Raw genomic sequence first — 16212 nt, forward strand, 5'->3', positions numbered from 1 at the left:
AACGGTTCAGAACTATACAGACATGTCTTGTACAAACATCCATTTCCTGGGTTTGATACTGTGAATCTAAAATTATCCTTGTACTATTTTTTGCAACTTCCTGTGAAACTGTAATTACCTCAAAATAAAAAGTTTAAAAAACAACGAAAACAAAAACCAAGTTAATGGATTATGAAGTAGGCATTGCACTGGGACTCCAAGAACTCATCCAGTACTTTCTTCTTAAACCTTGACATGCATTTATGGTTAACTGGCCTTAAAGGAATTTTGCCCTGCCCCATCTCAACCTCCCAATAGCCACTAAATATCTCTGTGAGAAAAAAGATGCTTTTCCCTTTGTCTCTGTCTCTTTTTGTCTCAGAACCTAGGCTCTTTCTCCAAGTGACACTATACAATCTAAGAAATAAATTCTCCTACCAGATCATCTTGTATTGACAGCTTATCAGCCAGGTCAAGTTATTCTATACTAACCCATTTCCCACGAACACCAAAAAGTAACTTAGTGACTCAAAAGACGTTTTTTGGGGGGTCTAACTTATGAATAAGACTGATTCAAGTTGAGTACACTGCGTAAATAAGCCTCTGTTTTAGCAAAGGCTAAATGAAACAGAACCGCCTTGATGCCTCTTAAAATTTGTTCAAATGGATTCAACATTCAATTTTTAAATCAGGCAGTGAAAAGAAATCTTCTAACAGTAACTCACATATACAAAGGTGATTTCTTAATAGTCATTAAAAGTGTATTTGAAAGTATATTCATGGACTCATTTTGAGCCATTAAACAGATTATTTTGGAAGCACGTGGGAAGGCAAACACCACAACTGATGACCACCTACCCTATGAAAGAACTACTGAATTTCACAGGAGCCACAGCTTCTCTTACGTCTTGTAGGTTTGTTCTGTAAAGTCAAATTCTTGATCTAAATTTCATCTTGTAGGTTCCAACACTTTTAAAAGCACTGCTCTAAGGGTGATGTTGTAGGGATACCTATAGATAGAAGAAGAGAAAAGGCCAATATAGACCAGCATGTAGACAGAGACTGAGGCAAGGAAAGAAAAAGCAATGGAATTTGTAAAAGACTGTGGGGTGTGGGGGCCCTCAGAGTGAGAAGATGACTGCTGCTGAGGCATTCCTAGGCTCAAAAGCTGGAAGCTTTACAGGGGCATAATACAGCCATTAGCATTCAGCCTGTATGGCTCTTTGGAAAGAAGTCTCAGCCATAGATGAGCGCTCACCCTGAGATGAGGGGGTCACCGCGATTCCTATATTCTTAATGGGTTGAATAAGCCCTGAAACTATATAATTCTAATGGAATATGTTAAATCAAAAACACCACCTCACTTTTCTGTAATGTAATGTACTCACATTCTTTCCTCCCCCAACCTCCCTCCTTCCAATACCTTAAAGCCACCTCTATAGGGAGATCAGAGAGAAAGGCAGAAGCTATCTTCTGCCACTGATACTGTGATATATCTACTCTCCTAGTCAACAGTTATCTTCCCTAGTTCTAATCTAAGCCTGCCCTGACTGTATATAAAGGAAGTTCGCAGTAAGGAACAGCAATAATATGAACTGACAAAACAAACAGCTAGCTTTTTCTAGTCCACAAGAAGAGTCACATGTCTTCTTTGCTTTCTTCAAACCTCCCACTATATTCATGGATTTTTACATTTTAATTCTAATGAAAATGATAATTTTCATTAAAACAAGGATAGAATTATGATATTCCTGATGTTGGAATTTTGGATGTTGCCAAGATTATAGGCTGTTTGCATACAGAAGAAATTTCGCATAGAGAAAGCTCTTTATACATATTGTCAGAAATAGCTCAATTGTAAGTTTTTCGGAAATGCTTTAATAAGATTCAGAATGACCTATTATGTACTTTCCCTCATTTAACCAGAATTCTTCCTCAATCTCTAGTGTATCCCAGTTATACAGGAGGGCCTTATCTATCCTTTGTATTTAATGTGTTTATTGATATAATCTAAATGACTTATTATATTGACCTACCAGAATAAAGTGTGGAACTTTCTTCTTTGAATGTAATACACATCACAGGACTTTCAGTCAGAGCCTGTCACTTTATAAACACTTGGGAACCTCATGAGAGAGGTAAACGTTATTCAACGTAATGACTACAGTACAGATTTCAAGTGCAGTTCACCCCCCTTACTTAAGACTGATCAAAATCACCAGAGAATTGCTATTGGAGAGAGAGCCTGATTGCAGGAGAGCTTTGTGTCATAACTCATCCTGTGTTGAATAACATAATACTCATTCTGAAGAGAAACCCCACCGGCGTAATGAACGTGGCAATGCCTCCAGGAGAAATACAAGCTTTATAGAGCATCAGAGAATTCATAATAGAAAAAAAACCCCAAAATCCTATGAATGTAATAAACATGGAAAAATCTTCAGAATACAGTCATTGCTTCCTCAACATGAAAGAACTCACAATGGAAGGAAGCCCTGTAAATGTGTAAGAGCTTTCTAAAAGAAAAAAAACCTTCACAATCAGAAGAGAAAACATACTGGGGCAACCTATGCATATAAGAAATGTGGGAAAACTTTAACAAGAGCTGAGCTTCAACTAAATACCAGAAAATTCATACTTGAAATTAATGAGCGTTTCCCTTATGATAAGTAAACTTTCGCCCTTACTGAACACTGAAGAATTCATACTAGGGAAGAAAATGGTTCTGAACTGTGGGCAGAGGGGAAAAAAATTCTGCTTCCATAGAATGAGTGTTACTTTATAAAAGTTACATTCTTGGACTGGGTAACAGACTTTTGCAAAAATAACTCCAAACATGATAAACAATGGAAGACGATATGCCTGTAGGCTGTACAGGATAAAGCCTTGGAATGGTCACTCATCAAACTCAAATACTGAACAAGTATTATTCAAGCACTATAGATACATCAGTGAAAAGAGCACACAAGTTTCTGCCCTTGTGGAATTTACGTTCTAGTGAGACCCCCAATCTCTAAGAACTTGACTTACGACCACCCCCAACAGTTATCACCTCCTTAAGACTTCTGCAGTTTTGGTCAAAGTCCTGTTTATTACCGATTGACAGCTACACTTAACTGAAGCTCTTACTCTGAAGTCACCCCCCAAAATTATTCTACTTCCAGGAATTTCTCAAAAGACCTAGAAGGTATTTTATTTTATTTATTTATTTAAATAAAATTTATTTATTTATTTTTGGCTGTGCTGGGTCTTTGTTGCTGCACGCGGGCTTTCTCTAGTTGCGGTGAGCGGGGGCTACTCCTTGTTGCAGTGCACAGGCTTCTCACTGCGGTGGCTTCTCTTGTTGTGGAGAACCAGCTCCCGGCGCGTGGGCTTCAGTAGCTGTGGCTCGCGGCTTCAGTAGTCGCGGCATGCAGGCTCTAGAGTGCAGTTGAAGCGCACGGGCTCAGTAGTTGAAGCGCACGGGCTCAGTTGCTCTGTGGCATGTGGGATCTTCCCAGGCCAGGGCTTGAACCGGTGTCCCCTGCATTGGCAGGTGGATTCTTTAACCACTGTGCCACTGGGAAGTCCCTAGAAGGTATTTTAAAGGTCAAGTAGTCCAAAATCCCTTATTTCACACATTTAATTTTTTTTTTTTTTTAAGAAAGGCTGAAGATATGAAATAGGTTGTATTTACTGGCACAATCTATAGATGGCAAAGCTGAAACAAAAATGCATCTCTTCTGGCTTATTGCTTTTATGTTTTGCCACTAAAAATTATCTTTTGGGATTCAAAGGGCTTTAAAATAAATTTTAAAGGAAGTGAAATTAAGTAATTAAGAATTTTCTGAGCACCCATTCAGAGAGCTGTGAATGTTGGACACTGATTAAAAAAGAAAAAGAGGCAGCAAAGTACATGGAAATTTACCCCCAAAACTGGTTTAACTTAAAGAACAACAAGAACAAAAAGACAGTGAGCAACTCTGTGGAAGTGAGAGTTGTAAGGACATATTAACAGAGGGTGAGTGCAGATGCTGGAGCTACTAACTTTTCTCCTTCCTTGTAATCAGTATAACTTCAGTGCCAGCAACCATATTATTGTGTTTCCTTCCAGTCCCTATCACTAAGAAATGGCTACTTATTAGGAGGAGGGGAGAAGAATGAAAAGACTGGTTTTGTGTGAGAGGGATCACACTATCCATAGAAGCTTCCAAATTTGGCCATGCTGCTTGGGACAATGGGCAAGTGAAGATTCTTAGGATTTCTGTAGCACTAACTATGGGAATATCAGGGCAAAGTGTTCAGATGAAGGGGGATCCACCAGTATATACAGATAACAGATTGAGCTGAGACCTGTCTCAGGCCCAGCAACCATGTACAGGCACTAAGGAATGTTCATACTTCTAGAGCCAATGAGCTGCAGCCCTGAAAAAACACTGTGCTCTTTTAATAAATACCCTTCAGAGTTCATAAGGAAGGGGAGAAAAGTTATTTAGGAAGTAAAATCGACCGGAGATACTGGAGAACAGAGGAAAGAGGATGCAGGGAGAAGGGAAAAGAATGACTCGAAGGTTTCTGACTGGTATTAAAAATGGATAAATGGTACAAATCACTCAGACAGGGGACCTTAGAAACTAAAACCAGAGCAAACATGTAATTATATTCCAACTAAGTAGTTTTTAAAATTACTGGACTTTTCCTTTACCATTAAATTCTTTTCATTGGTGAACAAGTTTTTCTATTCTTCTCTACCATAAAACAAAAAACTAAGAAACAAAGTGTCGAAATCTGTTCTTTTGTTTTCCTTCACTCTGAGGTAATTTCAAGTGTGATACAAGGTTGGAGAAAAACCAGACTTAGCATTATGTTTGCTTCAGATCTGCTTACTTGAAGATGTGATTTCGTTGTCCAGTATTTTACGGACGACTAAGGCCAGTCCCTATATAATAAAAAATAATTTTTAACATCTCAAAGATAAGGACAATAGTTTTTAGAGGGAAATAAAAGGCTTGGAATTTTTCTTTTTTCTCTGAGCAATTCTGAGGTAGACAGTGTAACAGACAGGCAGATAAGCAGCTTTATTCTGAGAAAACAACTGTGCTTCTTATAGCTGCCCCTTTCTTTCTACAAGTCAAGAATAAATTTAGGGACAAAAGTTTAAACAAATTCTGCTTGATATGAAAGACTTGGGAATACAGAATGCCACAAACTGGTAAGAATGACAGGGACGTACTTAGGGAACAGAATTAATAGGAGTTATATATTCTAATAAGGTTCAAATAACTCAGAAATTGCCTCTACTGTAGAAAACTGAGTGAGACCTGTGTGGTTCAATCACCAATTTGCAAGAAAAATCACTAAACCACATAGTTGGATTCAGAATCTATAATCTTCAAAGCTCAAATTTAGAACACGTTTTATTTCAGAAAATGTGAATAAATCATCACCTGAAATAAAGTTACATGTGGATATTCACACATAATAATGAGTTTTGATTGAAACAGTTTTAGTGTAACTTAACTAAAGATCTTTTTAATAGTCTCATAATATATATATATAGTTTTTTAAGTTTTACATAAAATTATATATAAAGTAGAACGAACACTGGTATAATGGGCAGAAACATGAAGATAAATTTACTGGGTTCAGTGATAACACTATCTTTTCATATCTGAGGTTAAATTTGGATTTAACAGAAATAATTCATTCTTTAGTAAAGTTAATATTCTAACTACATAATAAGGTAGACACCATTTTATGCTAATAAATGAGACTAGTACATTAGATTGGCCACCATCGTGGCTTAAAAAATCTTCTGTTAAAGTTATCAATAGCAAGAGTTTCACATAATAAACAATATCTGTACAAACAACATGGAAAACAATTTGGCAGTATTTAATAAATTTAAGGATGTTAATGCGCTACAACTCAGTAATTAATGCCCTAGAGTATAAACATGGATGCTAGTCAATGATGTTAGACATAAGAAGCTAAAGAAGAAAGAAAAACAGGATACCACTTACATAAAAAAATCTGAAACCTGCAAAAGCACATATTGCTAAGGGATACATATACTTACAGAAAATCTGTATCTAAATGCACAGGAATGATACAGATCAATACTGGATAGTGGTTCCTTTGGTGGGAGGAGGGAAGAGAGGTGAATATGGGAGGACGCAGAGTGGCTTCAACAGTACTGCTTAGGCTGAAGGTTGAGATGAGAGGTTCATCTCATTACCTATGCCTTGTTGTATGTCTTAAATATCTCAGGATAAATTAGAAAACATTTTTCTGCCAGATGACAAAGTCCTGTTTACACTGCCAGATTTAATGTAATCTGGATGATTATATGAGATCGATACATCAGAATATTTTGGTGCTACAGCTTTTCTTCCAAGGGTTCCTATTTCAATTTTTTAAGACATTCTCTCATTGAACAAACATTTACTAAACACTGTTCATTTTCTCATTCTAAATACTGAGTGCCTGCTACATGCCAGACAGATAAAATAGTGAAAGCAAAATTATCCGACCTAAGTGTCCTCATGTAGCTTAAAACCTAGCAGAAGTGGCAAAAGCAATAAACAAAGAAGCACATGGTTAACACCACTCTGTACCTGATCACGCCTTCCTTCTTAAAAATGTCTTTCACTTGGTTCATCGAATTTCACACTAACCTAGGTTTCCTCCTAAATCACCGGCTGCTGCTTCTCAGTTCCTTTTGTTAGCTCCTCCTCAACACTAAATAGGTCCCTTCTTTTCTGCATCTGTATTCACTCTCTTGGTAATCTCACCTATGCTTTAAATATCCCTACACTGACAACTCCCAAGCTCACACTTCCAGTCTGAACTGAAAATATATGCTAGTATATGTTACGTAACTTAACATTCTCTGTGGCTGTCCAACAGGCAGGTAAAACTAAACATGTCCAAAGCTGAACTCAGGCTCTTCCTTTAAAACCTGCTCCTCTGGCCCTTCTCCACAGGCTACACTGTCTATTCTATATAAATGGCAGCCCCAGGAGCTATGAACACAATACTAATAATTTTCCATCTCAGAGACTATCAACTACATGTGTCCGGTGTCAGGCCAAAAACCTTGTCATCATCCTTGACTCCTCTTGCACATACAGTGCCTGACAACTTCTCACCACCTCTTCCCTCACACCCTGATACAAGCCACCTTCATCTCTCACCTGGTCTCCTTGATTCAGTTCTTGGTACCAGCCCCTCCCCACCCCCAGGCTTGCCTCCCCACATACCCTGGTCAGTAGTCAGGAAGAGCTACTTAAAACCCAAGTCAGAAAATGTCACTTGTTTGCTCAAAACCCTCCCCTACCTTCCGATCTTTTTCAGAGGAATGGTTTTCAAGGCACCATGCCATCCAGCCCTCTCTACGTTTCTCACTTTCTACTAGACCCTCGCGCTCACTCACTGCAGCTCACTGGCTTTTGCCCTGGGCTTCACACCTCACACCAGTAATCTTTTCCCTTATGTGAGCATAATAAATGGCTTACAATGGGTAGATGCATAATAAATGTTAGTCTCCTTTAAAAAAGAAAAATGCCTTCCTTGATTTCTTTCTTGTCTCTAAAATACAACACACAGTCATATTATAAAGTCATAAAATAAAAGTATAATGAAAAGTATCCAGGGCCACTGCAGACTTGTATATACTACAACAAACACACTATATTTTGCTCCCAAAAGAACTAAGAACGAAACTTACGGTAGTAAGTATCCGTACTGTTTTCTCCGCCTGGAACACTCTTCCCCTAAACACCAGTACGGCTTGCTCTCTCACCTCGTTCAGGTCTTTCTCAGACGGCACCTTTTCAGTGAAGCCTTTCTGACCATCCTATCTAAAATCACAGCTCCCACTGCCCTTACGCCGCCCTGTCCTCTTCTGGCTTGTTCCATGTTTTTCATGACACAGTGCTAGTTCACCTCACTCAAATGTAAGATGCATGAGGGCAGGAATTTTAGTCTCTTCAGTGCTGTAAGCCAGTGCCTAGCACAGAACAGACACTCAGTAAATACTTGTTGAACCACAACACATACATGTAAAACTGCAACTGACAAGTCCTGTGAAGAACTAGGAAGTGCTGGGAGAGCCTGTAGGAAGAGAAGAAAAGCTCACCTGAGAAAGTCAAACTTGATCTGAGAACTGAAGGATGAGTAGCAGTTAACTAGGATGTACACAGGCTCAGTGGTGAGAGGGGCTAAAAGGCCACTGTAGTGAGACCAGAAAAAGGTGGAAAAGGTGTAAGATAAGGTTGGAATGGGTAAGAGGAGGCAAAACTTTGAAGAGATCTGTAGACGATATTAGGATAGTTTGTCTCTACCCTCAGAGTGACAGGAAGCCACTGAAGCATTATAAGCAGAGGAATCCGATGGGCAGATTTACATGTTGAAAAGATTACCTTGGCTATTGGGTAGAGAAAGTTTACAAGGGTCAGGGTGGATGTGGACAGATCAGGTAAGAGGGCACTGTAGTAATTCAGCTGAGTTACAATGGTGTCTTGGATTGGGGTGTTGAGAGTAGAGAGAGAATGGATAAATAAGATACTTAGGTTAAAAAAAAAATCAGTGGGGTTGGTGTTAAATTAGATCAGGAAGTGGGGTCAAGGGAATTTTTAAGGTTCACTTCTATGAAGTTTACAAAGCACTGTTAGATGTCCCAGGGAAATAAAGATTTCCCACTGACTCGAAGTTTATGTCCTTAAGTAACAGTCACTGTCTAGATCTTCAATGTCAAACCCCTCTCCACAAATGACTATCAAGCACAAGCACAAGCACTTGCAGTGTGGCAACTCCACATAAAGATGTGCTGTAATTATACAATATACATTGAATTTCAAAGGCTTAGTACAGAAAAAAGAGAGTACAACATCTCAATAATTTTTATACTGATTACAAGTTGAAATGATAATTATTTTGGATGCAGTAGATTAAGTACAATTATTAAAATTAATTTTACTTGTTTCTTTTTAATTTGTAATGTGGCTACTAGAAAATGTAAAGTTATAGAAATGGTTCACATTATATTTCTACTGGATGGTACTAATGTTGTATGAAACAGAAATATAGTAATTGCAGTTTATTCAAAAGGAAAAAAATAGGGGCTTCCCTGGTGGCGCAGTGGTTGAGAGTCCGCCTGCCGATGCAGGGGACACGCGTTCGTGCCCCGGTCCAGGAAGATCCCACATGCCGCGGAGCGGCTAGGCCCGTGAGCCATGGCTCCTGAGCCTGCCCGTCCGGAGCCTGTGCTCCGCAACAGGAGAGGCCACAACAGTGAGAGGCCCGCGTACCGCAAAAAAAAAAAAAGGAAAAAAATATGTCTACGGAGAAGATGGCTGAACTTCAGGGCAAAAAAATGTAATTTTTATAAAGAATTTAGTTTGCTTTGTTTTGTTCAGGGATGTGAGGAAATGAATATTTCAGTTACTATCATTTAAATACAAAAGCCATTTTCTGTTTGTGCCTTATTTATAGACTAGATTGTTTCTCTTCCTCTGTTGCTAAACTAATGGTTCTATTGAGGGTGCCCTCCATGGTAAGGGAGGAAAGTTAGAAAAACACAGAGTTGTGGAAATGACAAAGACTCAGAGATCATTCAGGCCCATCCTTTCATTTTGTTAAGTGACAGACTTGAGATACTCAGACATTAAGTAACTCACTTGAAAAACACAGGACTAATACTGTCTATACCACTGAAGATACAGATGTTTTCTGTAACATCTATGTTATAGTTGACTTGAAAATACTGCAACAAATACACTATATTTTGTTCCCAGAAGAACTAAAAAAATATCTTATGGTACTGAATATGTCGGTATTATCAATGACTTAGTTTTGAGATACAGAATCATATTAATATTCTTACCTGACAAGAGTGGGAAAAGCATCAGTTTTTAGAGTCTGAAAGCCAGTTCCAACACTTAGGTGTGTGTCGGGGACAAATGTCATTCTGTTTTCTCATCAGTAAAATAGATACTTCAGTAAAGTGATGAAGCCAAATCAGCCAAAATGATTCAAACAGTACTATCTATGACTCAACAGTGTATAGCTATGAATGCCACATGAGTTTTTGAGGCCTGAGTAATATACAGAGAAGTTACATCAAAAGCTTTAAACATTTAAAAATTAATATAAAGTGTAATTTGTCACTTCTAAAACTTCTTAATTGGGGATACTATAATTCACCATCTTGTATATTTTAAAGGAAAGTTCTTAAAACTACTCACATCTGGTTGGATGGCTTTAAATACTGGAACATCCATTAGCGTTATCTGACCCTGAAATAAAAAGTTAAAAAATTACAATTTCTTGGCATTCCATAATGTGACATATATTTGCAATTAAAATTATATTCTGTACTAAAACATATTGAGTACTCAAATCTTTACCAGAAAGAAATCCCAGTTTTATAAGGGCTTAAAAAAATGAAAATTTAGCCCTTATATCATTAAATATAATTAATTCTAATTATCTCATGCCTATTCATATTGTTTTGTGAGATAAATAAGGTAAAGCTACAAAATAAACAAAAATAATTATAAAAATTTGAACATGGTCATACATTAAATCCAAATTAAAAAAAAAACCTTGGATCTACTGGTTCATAGAGCAGTGTTGTTGTTGTGACTATTAAATCATATCTACTCAAACAGTAATATAAAATATGACATTAATGAAAAGGTATTCTTCCCAATTTATAAGAAGTAACTGACTCTACACTAGTGGCAACGCATATTGAAGGACTTCACATGGACCTATCTCAACTGTGGTTATAGATGTAAAACAAAATCTAGCAATATACCAAGGAATAATATGCTATGGCCAAACACAGTTTACTCCTGGAATGCAAGAGTGATGCAATATCAGGAAATCAATATATTCTGCTAACAAGTTAAAGGGAAAAGATAGCACAAATAAATGAACACTTATATCAGTTAAGAATTAAAAGTTTTTCTAGGTATCCTTCATGATACTGCAATAATGCCTTCAGCTTTAATTTTTTAATTTAGGAAAAAGTAAAAATTCTTCTTACATATGTCAATAAAGTACAGTTAGCTTGGGGAGGTGGCATTGGTAGGGACAAAAGCAATCACCATGAAGGTAAATACTTATTATTACTTACCAAGTTGATAGTGTAACTTACGAAGCTGCTCTAAAAATACCAATGGATTTTCTTACCTTCTCCTGTTCATTCCTCTGCTTGCTCCATTGTTGTGCTACTCTCCCCATCGATTCCCACATCCAGTTTTTTTTTAAAAATCTCCTCTGTTGGGCCTACAAATTCTAACTGAATAGCACCAATATGTAAATTACGTGCAAAAACTGGAGAACAAGAGGTGGGAGGCTTACCGCATATTCTTCTGGTGTAACCTTAAGGACATCAAATACCACAGCATCAAAGCTTTTCTTCAATTCAGAACCTTTGTCACTCAATGACTCAGAACTGCTACTTTTCTGTTAAATTGAAAAAAAAAATGCAGCCATTTAAAAACTGTCTTGCAGTTAAGTGTCATGGAAACTAGACTGGCCTTAAAACTGAGGAAGCTAAAAGGGAGTTAACAAATGCTGTAGAAAAGTTGGGCAGAACACATTGCTTCCTTGGAAGAGCACTAGGAAAAGGGTCGGGCAACTTGAAATCTAACCTCAACTTTAGGGTTTTAGGTTCTCGAGTAAGTTTTCCTGTCTGTTTCCTCACCCTGACATCCTATCATTTCCAAAAGAAATAAAAGATATTATCAATAACAAGTTCAATGATTTTCAAATGGGGTAAAAGAACTTAGCGGAGAAGGATACACCCATCTATAATTTTTAAAACTAATTTTTTATTAAGAAAAAGACAAATTATTTTCCTAACATAAACCACAGGAAAACATTCAGAACTACATTAACTAAATAACCCAGTCTAGTTTGTTAAGTGAATGTCTGTCTGTGATAGTACAATTGATACTCTTCTTATTATTATAGTACAGATTTAAGCATTTTCTGCTTTAATTTTGAATTTGCTGTTGCTATATGCAGAACAAAAGGCGGCTTTTGGCCCTGAAAATCTTATTTCTGTTAAATTTCCACTTCATCTGTACTACAAAATAAAAGTGTATTTTGCAATCAGTTGGCTGAAACCAGAGTATCATCCCTGTAAGAACATTTAGATCACTCTCTGTTAAACGGTGGTAGGATATCAGGCTACAGTCAGTGGCAGAAAAAACTAACCAAAGTTTCGTTTACAGAGGTATAATATTATGTATGTCAACCTATCAGCTATTATACATCAATTTTGAGCACCTGTCATTATGCTTCATTTTTACTTCCCTTGCAGTAGCAACTAAATATCAAAATCATTACAAAGGAAGGGATCTGTCATTAATTTTGGAAAATTCTCAACCATTATTACTTCAAATATTTCTTCTGCTCCTTTCTCTTTCTCCTCCTTCTGGCAGTCCCATTACGTACATGCTACACCTTTTGTCATTGCCCCACAGTTCCTGAATATTGCGTTCCATTTTCCTCATTCTATTTTCTCTTTGCACTTCAGCTTGGGACGATACTATTAACATGTCTTCAGGTTCACTGATTCTTTCCTTAGCCGTCTACTGGTCACCAGTCTACTGGTGAGCCAATCAAAGTCACTCGTCATTTCTGGAACGACGTTTTTGATTTCTAGCATTTCCTTTTGATTCTTAGAATTTCAATATCCCTGCTTCTACTATCCATCTATTCTTGCATGTTGTCAATTTTTTTCCATTAGAGCTATTAGCATTATTAATCATGGTTATTTTAATTCCCAGTCCGTTAATTCCAAAATCTTTGCCATATCTGAGTCTGGCTGTGCTGCTTGCTCTGCCTCTCAGCCTATGTTTTTTTGTTACTTTTAGCATGCCTTAAAATTTGCTGAAAGCCTGACATGATTTAGTGGGTAACAGAAACTGAGGCAAATAGGCCCTTAGTGCAAGGGTTTACATTTATTTGTATAGGAGTTATGCTGTTTACTATTTGTTGTGGTTAGAGGTGCCTTCACCTTCCTCTAGTGTCCTTGTTTTGGTCTCTGGGTTTTTCTAGAAACTCCTGCTTTGCAGTTCTTTCAGGTGTGATCCTTTACTATTATACAGGAGCCATGTTGATGTGGTGGTAAGGTGTGGGAAGAGGAGAAGCATTCCATTGCCCTACAATCAGGTACTTTAGTGAGCCTGTGCCCTTGGGCTGTGACCTTAGGTGCTTGTCAGTACCCTGGACTCCCCTTAGAAAGTAAGCCAGGAAGGCTAGAGGGCCCGGAGTTGGGTATTTCTCTTTCTGCAAGTAGGTTAGGCTCTGGTAAAGCAGTCTCCCCTGAGGTCAGGTGGGGAATACAATGTGCTGGGCATATTTTAGGATTACTTCCCCCTAGTATATTTCAAAATGGTTACTTTCCCCTCCCTCTGCTGGAAACAGGAGGGATTTTTCTCTGAACCTCACTGTGAGAACTTGGTGGGGCTCCTGGAGGTAAAACTCACAAAAGTGGGGAGGGAGACCTAAAACTGAGCCCCCAGGAGTTCTTAACTCTCAAGCTAGTCCACACACTGCCTCCAGCAGTTTGTCAATTACAGTAAGCTCCAGGGAATTCTGCTCTTGGTAAACAGTGATTCTCTGTATTTGCCTTTCTCCAGTTTTCAGGGTATCACTGTCAATTTGCTCTGTGACATCAGTTCTCTCACAGAGCTAAGACAAGTTATTGGTTTTCAGTTTGTTCAGCTTTTATCAAGCTGTGAGGACAGGAGTAATGAATTCCAAGCTCTTTACGTGTCTGAGCAGAAGCCCAAAGTCTCATAAAGGGATTTCATATATAGTATCTTATTCCATGTGCTTAACCTCTGTAACTAAGACTAGCTTACAGTATGTTGACAATGTTACTTTATATTCCAAGACAAATATAGAAATTTATTCATGTTAAGCATTCAAATAGACATCAGTTAAGCAGTATATACTAATCCAATAACTACCAAATAATAAATATATTGTCAAGTAAATACATTCATTTTAAACATAATTTGGTAATTTTCTCCAAGTTTCTAACTCATTCAAGACAAGTGAGCAAATCATAATGGCAATCTTATTGCTTATCAAAGTCAGTAATCATTTTCCTCTTTTCCTTCTTACAAACCATTAGTAGAGGCTTTAAAAATTATGAGTGATGTGCTTCTATCTGCTTTCCCACTACCAATAAATAAGCTGGTAACAACAAGAAGCTAAGCAGTACTGAGACATAATGTGCATAGTAGTAATTCTTTATTCACAACAAGACTAAAAAACTACTGACACTTCTAAATGTCTGAAAAAAGTTCGCCACCACTCTACTGACCAGAAGCTTAAACAAAGGTTAAGTCTAGAAGGCAGAGACAGGAGGAGTCAATCACCCATCAAATACCTTAAGTACTTGTGAGGTTTTCACATTTGTGAAGTTTGCATTTTGATATGTTAACACATCTTTATTTTAAGAGAAGGTAGAAAAACATATATTTTTAATTTTATCTTCTTGCCACAGCAGGAGGATAATTTAAAAGGCAGACTTCCCCGCCCCCCCCTTACTTCTCATGTACTAAATTATATTACTCTGAGGTCTGATGTAATTCATCCACTTTCAGAAAGGCCAACACAATTTTTTATATGAGTGAAATGATCTATTTTATTTAACAAACAATTGTGTACTGTTTCCTGTAATACTAGCTCATATGTTTCAGGATACATAGTCATAAATATACTATACATACACACACATACATTTAACATAGTCAAGAAATATGGTCATAAAAATACCATGTAAATATACATATATTACAGACATATTTACAAACATACATAATCCCTGTCTCAAGGAGGAAGAAAAGCTATGTATAAATTTATGGAAAAATTATTTAAAAATTTTTTTTAAGTGATAGTTTCAAAAATCAGAAAGCTCCTATCTGTTCAGGGAATCAGGAGAAAACTTCCCTAATTTTTTGAAATAGAAAAGGCTAAGGGTTTATACAAACATCAACAAGATGTAGTATTCTTTCATTAGAATGTAAATTTCACATAAAGAATTAGCAGTTAAATCCATTAGAAAGAAAATTTAGGCTCATTTTGATGGAAGTCTTAAATGCAGGGCTGAATGTGTATTTAGTTAATATTTAGTTAGTAGGTAATGAGGAACCATGGACAGTTTGGGAATAAAATAAAGTATAACAGCTATTTTAAGAATATTAAAATTGAATTACAGTCAAATGTACCAAAAATAGCAGGGAATAGAAGTGCAAGATCAAAATAAAAGGCCACTACAACATTCTAGACAAGAAATAATAAATGACCAAACTAAGATGGTACTAGGAGAAATAAGGAGTAAAGGACTAGATCTCAGAGATAAGGTGTGGTCCACAGGCTCTAAGCCGGCTGCCAGGCATCTCTATCTCTTGGTGGTCACCCCGCTGTGCAATCCTCTCCACTTGAGTGTGGGCAGGATGAGATGTCACTAGATGATTACATTACAGAGGATTCTAACTTCTGTTTTGTTAGCAGACTCTCCCTGCTGTGATGTGAAAATGGCTGTGGTGGGCAAGGGGAAGCAGGTTAATGCCAAATCTACAGATCTGAACTCTGATGCTAAGGAAACGGTGATGCTACTAACAAAAGTCAGAGAAAGAGGGTGGCCTATTTTCTTTACAGGTAGTGCAGCAGAATAGAAACAAAGTAACCTGATTTTGTTCATATTGTAAGTAAAAAGTCCATCCATCAGAAATGCTTAATAAAATTCATAAGGGAAGCCAGAGCTAGAGTTAAAAATACAGAAATCATACTCCAATAAAGATGTTAAAAAATACAGAAATCATCTAATAAGAAAAATAATTGAAACTACTGACTTAGAATAGAATATTTTCAATGACAGCAAGGCCTAAGTAATTGGCTTGGGCAAAATGAAGTTATCGAGGAACTCTGAGGTCAAGGCGTTAAAGTGTCATAAACATTTATTCTCATCCTCTATGGTAAGAGTAAAATTAAGGAGAAATATAGAAGCTAAATACAAAGTTATTAAGGAAAGCAGGCCAAGTACCCTAGATTTACAGACAAAGCAAAAAAAAAAGGGGGGGGGGGTAGGTGAGCACCTAGTTCAGTCTTTATCTCCATCTTTAACACTCTGAGCTACATACATCACTGGAGTAGCTTTCAACATCCCAGCCTAATAGGTCTTGGATCTCCTTCAACAGGCTTGGAATCAAGGGATTTGAC

At 37.3% G+C, this 16212-nt stretch overlaps 1 protein-coding gene across 6 annotated transcripts in view; it reads right to left on the reverse strand.

The window, feature by feature from the left end:
* RALGPS2 (Ral GEF with PH domain and SH3 binding motif 2) overlaps positions 1 to 16212 on the reverse strand; it is a 162588-nt gene that overhangs the window by 106444 nt on the left and 39932 nt on the right. For all 6 annotated transcript variants that reach the window (XM_029228375.1, XM_029228378.1, XM_029228377.1 and 3 more), the window contains 2 exons: positions 11329 to 11433; positions 10206 to 10256 (listed from right to left, as the gene is read on the reverse strand). In XM_029228375.1, the coding sequence (XP_029084208.1) occupies positions 10206 to 10256; positions 11329 to 11433 (156 nt within the window). The remainder of the gene's footprint in view (positions 1 to 10205; positions 10257 to 11328; positions 11434 to 16212) is intronic.

This window comes from Monodon monoceros, unplaced genomic scaffold, assembly GCF_005190385.1.
Source record: "Monodon monoceros isolate NGI ecotype Baffin Bay Population unplaced genomic scaffold, NGI_Narwhal_1 Super_Scaffold_18, whole genome shotgun sequence".
NCBI classification, from domain to species: domain Eukaryota; kingdom Metazoa; phylum Chordata; class Mammalia; order Artiodactyla; family Monodontidae; genus Monodon; species Monodon monoceros.